Raw genomic sequence first — 8,592 nt, 5'->3', positions numbered from 1 at the left:
CCCTATAGCCTCCACAGACCTCAGTTGGCCGCTGCGGTGGGGTTTACGTACTCAGTTTGTCTGTGGGTGAGTTTGTTTATTCTCTGGTCAGTTCTGAGAGGTTTAAGTAGTCAAGACTACTGGCAGACACCCCGTCCACAAGACGTGGTGTGGTTTAATACAGTCATGACAAGCAAATATGTGTCAATGAAAGAGGAAAAGCAGTGGGAGAAAATGTACTCAATTGTTATACTTGAGTAAAAGTAAAGATACCTTAATAGAAAATTACTCACGTAAAATACCCAGTAAAATACTACTTGATTAAAAGTCTGAAAGTATTTGGTTTTAAATATACTTAAATGTAACTGCTAAAATATACTTAAGTATCAAAAGTAAAAGTATAAATAATTTAAAATTCCCTATATTAAGCAAACCACACGGCACAATTGTCTTGTTTTATTATTTACGGATAGCCAGGGCACACTCCAACACTTAGACATAATTTACAAATGAAGCATTTGTGTTTAGTGAGCCCACCAGATCAGTGGCAGTAGGGACGACCAGGGATGTTCTCTTGATAAGTGCATGAATTGGACAATTTTCCTGTCCTGCTAAGCATTCAAAATGTAATGAGTGCTTTTTGGTGTCAGGGAAAATGTATGGAGTAAAACCTTGGTTTGACTGTAGTGAAGCAAACGTAAAAGTAATCAAAAATATAAATAGTAAAGTACAGACACCAAAAAAAAACTACTTAAGTAGTTCTTTAAAGTATTTTTACACCACTGAGGAAAAGTTACCCCTAAGTCCTAAGATCTTGCATTTAAACAAATATAATTTACTGTAGCATGTTTATACAGTATATTTAGAAAACCTTACACACTTGCTTTATACTTTAAAGTTCAATTTCAAATCAGCATGGTTTCTAAGATAGGCTGACTGTTTACACATGACTAGGAAACCAACCTTCTCTTTGAGAGCAACTTAAATCTTACCTTTCCCCCTCTTTTTTTTACTTTTTCTCCCCATCTCGCTTCACATGAGGCACAAGGAAGTCTAACTGGATTAGAGACAGTTTCCCTTTTTTCAAAAGCCGGTGAACTCAGAAAGGACTTGACGTGACAGAATCAATGTGGCAGCTTGGAATTTTGAAAACTTTTTGGAAGAGTTTCACAGAGGCTTAAAAGAGAAAGAGAGTAATTTCATTACTGACCATTGTGGGCAGTTCATTGAGTACCCTACACATGCTACGAAAACAACATGGAAAATAGTTCAGGGGCCGCAAATGTTATTCTCATATCACAACTTTATAACACAAATCTAATTTAATATGCTCCTTTTTGCGACACACACAATGCACCTTATTTATCTGATACTTATTTCCTAACTCCAGTTTACATAGATTAAATGTACAGTTTGTATATGTACAGTATGTTTGCCTCACCTACAAATGCTATGTAAACTGAGAGAAAGTTCTAGAAGACTTCACAGGGAAAAATGTGGTCATTATGCTCATGGGAATTTGTTAGTCATGATTGTTCCAAGAAGCATCTCAACCATAAGTCATCTCATCGCCTTAATTGCGTCTAGATTGGAATGTCCACTAATGTAAGACTATTAGTCTGCTTCTGCAGAACACAGAGTAACCCTGAAGGAGAGGGCTTAGTGTGTATGTGTGTGTGTGTATGTATGAACATCTGAGTGTATGTGTGTGTGTGTGTGTGTGTGTGTGTGTGTGTGTAGCGGGGGTACTAGGAGTAGGGGGCTGCAAAAGCAGCACTTTGAGTTATGATGAGGCTACTTTAATGAGGTACTGTGTCCCGCAGCGCCGTACCCCGTCCGGCTCTAGCCTCTCCTCTGTTTCAGCATGATGGGAAAAAAACTACTTGCCTATTTTCCTCTGGTGCCAAAAGTTAATTGAAAACATTTCAGGGGAAAGTATGGTTTTGGGGGCCCCATATGACTCTCATTCCTTCATTATCCCCAGCAATAATAAAGAGGCATTACAATTATTAATGGTTGGAGCCCAGGCCTGCTCTCTTAAAGCGGCAGTACCCTCTTTTGTGACGGCTAACAAAGGCCCATAAATGCATTCGCCACATCACCGTGACAGAGCTGCAGGGTTTCCACAGTTTGCATATTTTTCTTTTTTACATTCAGTGGGAAGGAAACTAATAGCAATTGAAGCACAATACATCATTGGTTCTATTTAGGACTGCAGTCTATTTGAATGTGCACTGCAGTAACAATCAAAATGTTAAGTGAATCGAAGTGTTGAGTGGTTATATAGATCAGCTAATTGTTTATGTTATCTTCAATGGCAAATGATTTTTTAGCTAGGTATCTGCTATGCAGCTTAAAAATGTGTTAGCTTTAATTGGCTATCATATCACATAATTGTAATTCTGATAGTAAACTACTATCTCAAATGTACGCTTCCTAAAACTGTATTTATAAAGAGCTAATAATAAAACATGCATCATGTGCTGTAAAACTGTTCACAGACTCCTTATAAACCAGTATGAAATAGTTTGTTAACCTGATTATATAGCAGATTTAATAATTGAATAATGTGTGTTGTACCTAATACATGTCTTATCATAAAGACGTTTACTCATATACAGTCATGGCCAAAATTGTTGGCACCCCTGAAATTTTTCCAGAAAATGAAGTATTTCTCACAGAAAAGTATTGAAATTACACATGTTTTGCTATGCACATGTTTATTTCCTTTGTGTGTATTGGAATAACACAAAAAAAACAGGAAAAAAGCAAATTTGACATAATTTCACACAAAACTCAAAAAATGGGCCGGACAAAATGATTGGCACCCTTAACTTAATATTTAGTTGCACACCCTTTGGAAAAAATAACTGAAATCAGTCGCTTCCTATAACCATCAATAAGCTTCTTACACCTCTCACCCGGAATTTTGGACCACTCTTCTTTTGCAAACTGCTCCAGGTCTCTCATATTGGATGGGTGCCTTTTCCCAACAGCAATTTTAAGATCTCTCCACAGGTGTTCAATGGGATTAAGATCTGGACTCATTGCTGGCCACTACAGAACTCTCCAGCGCTTTGTTGCCATCCATTTCTGGGTGCTTTTTGAAGTATGTTTGGGGTCATTGTCCTGCTGGAAGACCCATGATCTCGGACGCAAACCCAGCTTTCTGACACTGGGCCCTACATTGCGACCCAAAATCCTTTGGTAATCCTCAGATTTCATGATGCCTTGCACACAGTCAAGGCACCCAGTGCCAGAGGCAGCAAAACAACCCCAAAACATCTTTGAACCTCCACCATATTTGACTGTAGGTACTGTGTTCTTTTCTTTGAAGGCTTCATTACATTTTCGGTAAACAGTAGAACGATGTGCTTTACCAAAAAGCTCTATCTTGGTCTCATCTGTCCATAAGACGTTCTCCCAGAAGGAATTTGGCTTACTCATGTACATTTTGGCAAACTGTAGTCTTGCTTTTTTATGTCTCTGTGTCAGCAGTGGGGTCCTCCTGGGTCTCCTGCCATAGCGTTTCATTTCATTCAAATTTCGACGTATAGTTCGCGCTGACACTGATGCACCCTGAGCCTGCAGGACAGCTTGAATTTCTTTGGAACTTGTTTGGGGCTGCTTATCCACCATCCGGACTATCCTGCGTTGCAACCTTTCATCAATTTTTCTCTTCCGTCCACGTCCAGGGAGATTAGCTACAGTGCCATGGGTTGCAAACTTCTTGATCATGTTGCGCACTGTGGACAAAGGAACATCTAGATCTCTGGAGATGGACTTGTAACCTTGAGATTGTTGATATTTTTCCACAATTTTGGTTCTCAAGTCCTCAGACAGTTCTCTTTTCCTCTTTCTGTTCTCCATGCTTAGTGTGGCACACACAGAAACACAATGCAAAGACTGAGTCAACTTCTCTCCTTTTTATCTGCTTTCAGGTGTGATTTTTAGATTGCCCACACCTGTTACTTGCCCCAGGTGAGTTTAAAGGAGCATCACATGCTTGGAACAAACTTATTTATCCACAATTTTGAAAGGGTGCCAATAACTTTGTCCGGCCCATTTTTTTAGTTTTGTGTGAAATTATGTCAAATTTGCTTTTTTCCTGTTTTTTTTTGTGTTATTCCAATACACACAAAGGAAATAAACATGTGCATAGCAAAACATGTGTAATTTCAATACTTTTCTGTGAGAAATACTTCATTTTCTGGAAAAATTTCAGGGGTGCCAACAATTTTGGCCATGACTGTACATCAGAAACATCAGGCCTTATAAATGTATTACGTTTAATAGCTGACAAACTATTTAATAATCTTCATAAACAGTTCATAAGCACACCTTCAAATAAAGCCAAGTGAGCGTCACCTAATGTTAAGCATGGAGGCATCACACAGAGAAAGAGAGATACAACTTTGACAGAAGTTTCTCAAGTCCTTCCAAGAAGCCCCTATCTGCAGTCTCTGTCTCTCCCCCAACTCCCCCAACCGCCCCTCTCTCCGAGGAGATGCTGTCAGAGAGAAAGAGAGAGAATGAAGTGCCTGCACATTGTGCCGCTCCACCATTGTGTGTTTCACATTTCCATGACAGTTGTGCCACTCGACTTCTCCTCCATTCACTGGGCTGGAGGGCCCTTGTCCTCCTCCAGAGAGAAACAACATGGCTGCCATCATTGCTCTCAAGTCCCTGTTGTGACAAGTGTTGAAGGAGAGGGTGATGTCCCCTCTCTCTTTTTCTGGCTCTCAGTGGTGCCAAATGAGAAAACAAATGTGATAGCATATCTCCACACAAATAAAATGGTTTCCTTGGTGGTAGTGGGTTAGGCTAGGCTACAACTTCTACAAGTAGACCTGGGTCTATAACCAGCCATTTAAATTCTGTTCAGGGTGATAAATAATAATAGTAAAGTTGACGCAAAAGTGTTTAAAAAGAAAAACACTTCTACTTTGTTACACATACATAGCAACAGCCGGTAGCTAACACACACCACACACAGCAACAGCAGTCCAATCAGAGTGCATTTGTAATGGCTACTTAAGTCTCCATTCATCCGGACACAGCTTTCCTTTCCCCGTCTCCTCTCTGTGTGAAGACTTTTAACAAACACATGGGGTGAGGATAAATAAACTAGCCAGGCCCTTCTTGGCTCCATTTGAGCAGCAATCCCCAGGAGATGGAGTCTTTCTTCCTCATGTTTAAACAGTCTTTCAGCATTAACAGTTTATGCCTTCAGCAAACATTGATGTTTACAAGGTCAAGTGTATATCGATCCGACTAAGAACTTTTCTTTTCCTCTTTATTTGCTCCTGGATTTAGGCAACATTCAGTAGCTCAGATCAACTGATGGTTCGTAATGAGGGGTTTTTGTGATGGTAGAAAGGATTGGTACAGCTGTCAAAAGACTTGAGAGACACCATACTGAAATAGCCTGCTGCCCAGTGCTCATATGGCCACTTAAGGTAGAGTTAAGAGTGAAACAATCAAGAGTCAAATAGCACTTTAAAGGGGCAATCCCCAGTTGAAACAATAACAAGCTGAAGGGATGGGGCTGGAGAAATGTAACCACTCTCAAATTGACCATCCATGATATCGAAATTATAGTTCGAACTATGTTTTGAGGCTATAGTGTTTGTTTACATTTACTTTATTTAAAACCATTGGAGTAAAAAAAGCTTATATTGTGGGTGCTGATGGGGTACGACAGTTGAACTAAGCTCATGAGGCATTTATATGCTATATTCTTCAAGAATCAAATGGGTTCATAATTTATAAGTCCAAAAATGGATGTAGCAAAACATGGTTAAAACTATTATTTTGATATCATGGATGGTCAGTCGTTGCATCCATAGCTCTGTCTATGAATTTGAGAGTCTTTACATTTCTCCAGCCCCATCCCTCTGCTTTTTACAGAAACGGGTGAGGAGAACGCGTTATTGTCTCAACAGCTGATTGCCGCTTTAAAGCAAGACTTATATTTTTATATTTCCCTATAGTACTGAAATAGCCTGCTGCCCAGTGCCATACGGCCATATAAGGAAGAGTGGAGTAAAATAATCAAGAGTCATATAGCACTTTAAGCAAGAAGACTTATATTTTCACCTCTGTGGACACAAAGGAATATACAATAGTCACAGTGAAGCATTTCACGTCATTTCTATACAGCGCAAATCTCTTCTTAGCAGTAATAAACACATATCTCTGGAAACAAAATCAATATCATACAATAAACTGTACAATTTAACTTTACAGATTTTGACATATAAAAATAATCTCCCTTAAAACTTTTTCAAAACTTTATATTGATACTGAGCTTAACGAAATGTGTGGGACATGATTAAGGCTAGTAATGTAGGCTAACCAACCAATCAAACTATTGTCAGGTGCTTGCGTCACATGCATTGCCTAGATGATTATCCACTGACTAGAATTTAAATGACATCTTAATGACATGTATGTCTATGTCTATTGTCTAGCTCATAAGAAAATAAGACAACTTGATTAGTCTCTCCACATTACAACCAAGTGACTAAGAAGAGAATGTTTTAAATACTGTTGTTTTCATTATTGTCTCGAAACAGCAGTATAGCAGCGTACTCTTCTAAGTCACTTGTCTATCCACATGAAAGAAAATGTTGTGTCAAACTTCCATAAATTGTAGGCTATTTTGTGATGATACACAAGGTAAGGCAATAGCTGATGAAATAGGCCTATAACATTCTTCAAGGTTTGGTTAAAATATTACATAGCCTAGAGGTGCACAGCTGTCTTGAAATTATTCTATAAACCTTTTAGATTCACCCCAAAAAAGTATACATTTGAAATATAAAATGTTTTTACCTAAATTACTGACCCATAGCATATCAGCACAGAGACAGAGTGAGACAGAGACCAGACGGAATGTTGGGAAGAAGCTCCATGAAGAAGACAGCAGAGCAAAGGCCATAAAATCCTTCATACACAAAAAGTATATGCTAAAGCAGGTGTGCTGGTGTTATAACTCTTTCATGAGCTATTCTGTCTGTGTCAACATTTCACAGGCCTCTCTTTCTCGAACAACTTTCCCAACAGCTGAATCAACTGGGGTAGGCTGCACTATCAGATAAGATTCATTAGAACCAAAATGGTGGCCACAGCAGCAGTCCAAACAACACCATGACAGGCGGATCTGGATGAACCACTATTGTTTTCCACATATATATAATCCTCCATATCATCATAATCATCTTCAGAGTCGTCCTCTGAATCAGAAAACCCGCTGCCCGCGTATCTGTCCATAGAGTCAAAGCAAAAGTTTTTCATACTAACTTTGACATACTCGCATATGGTCCTCTCTGTGCCATCACAAACACAAGTATCAAGTTGTTGTGCTTTGGGTATATTGCGCATGTTGGCAATCACCCTCCTGCAATCGTCCGAACATCTCTCCCCTCCGAAAAGTTTACGGCAGTGAAACAAATAGTCGCGCATTGCCGAGCTGCATTGGGAGTCTCTCTCGCATTGCCGCCGGGCTTCCGTGCAGCCCATGTTGCTTGTCCGAGGCAGGCACGGCTCTATGGCGCGTTTGGTGCTTTGGCAGACGGGGTCCGAGGCGCAGTCACAGTCCTCCAGAGACGGGCCGGTCTCGGTTAGATTCAGCTGGATAAGGGACGAGATGCAGTGGCTGGGACACTTCTTCCTATCCCTGTTGATAACAGGCGCACAGGCGTAAAGATATTGGTCATATGCGTAGTGGCATTCAGACTCTCCATGACACTTCATGATGGCTTGCCAACAGATGAGCCGACGACCATGAGTAGGGGACCCGATGCAGAGACAGGCGAACAGGACAAACGCGCAGCATAAATACAAAGTTGATCTCCCAGTCCACTTTATAAACCCGGCAAAACTTGCCATTTCGATGTAGACTGATCCAAATAAGATTTCAACATATGGATTTGTGTAGCGGTATCTACATTAAATCTGTGTCAAAAAGTAGTAATCCAAATCCATTCCCTCGCATTAAGGATGCTCCAGTGGAGAATGAACGAGGTTCAGCAAATTATTTGCAGTGATACGCCAAAGGTGTGAAAACCGCACATCGCTTGCAATTTGTTAGATTGTCACTTTTCCCCAAAGTTTGATACACTGTCACAATAAAAGTTAAAAGGCACAAATGAACTCTCCACTTGTCTTCACAACAGTAGCGGCTTCACTAGAACTCTTCAACTTCTGCGTTCCATTGCTTTGCCGCACTGACAAATGAAGAAGAAGCAGAAAGAAGAGACACGTTTTCGTCGTTTTACCTTTCAGAAATGCAAACTCCGTTCCAGGTAAAGTGTTAAGATGTATCCACTCATGTAGCATGCCATTCGGTGCCTTCTTCAGCTTTAAAAATATGTAAAGGAATGAGGAATGCGAAGTAAACGATACGCCCCATAGAATAGTTACGACTGTTGAGTGTCTTTCTCGTTCCCCCCACTGGTTCCTCCGCATCCCTTGACTAGAACCTCCGTGCCCTATTGGTCAAATTCGTTTTTGTGATTTTCTACGTGGTTCAGGGGCAGTGACGTGAAGGTTGAAACGTGACCAATGAATGAGCAGGGGAAAATGGATTATACATTTGGATACTATAGA

General features: G+C 40.2%; 1 protein-coding gene across 1 annotated transcript; it reads right to left on the bottom strand.

Moving 5' to 3' along the window:
• Positions 1-6,073: 6,073 nt before the first annotated feature.
• LOC311127699 (growth arrest-specific protein 1-like) lies at positions 6,074-8,212 on the bottom strand. The gene has a single exon (XM_084159568.1). It carries the CDS (start codon positions 7,870-7,872, stop codon positions 7,075-7,077), a length of 798 nt encoding a protein of 265 aa, XP_084015694.1. The 5' UTR covers positions 7,873-8,212; the 3' UTR covers positions 6,074-7,074.
• Between the last annotated feature and the right edge of the window lie 380 nt (positions 8,213-8,592).

This window comes from Coregonus lavaretus (genome assembly GCF_964263955.1).
Source record: "Coregonus lavaretus genome assembly, chromosome: 4".
NCBI lineage: Eukaryota > Metazoa > Chordata > Actinopteri > Salmoniformes > Salmonidae > Coregonus > Coregonus lavaretus.
This window is presented reverse-complemented; position numbering and strand designations above follow the sequence as displayed.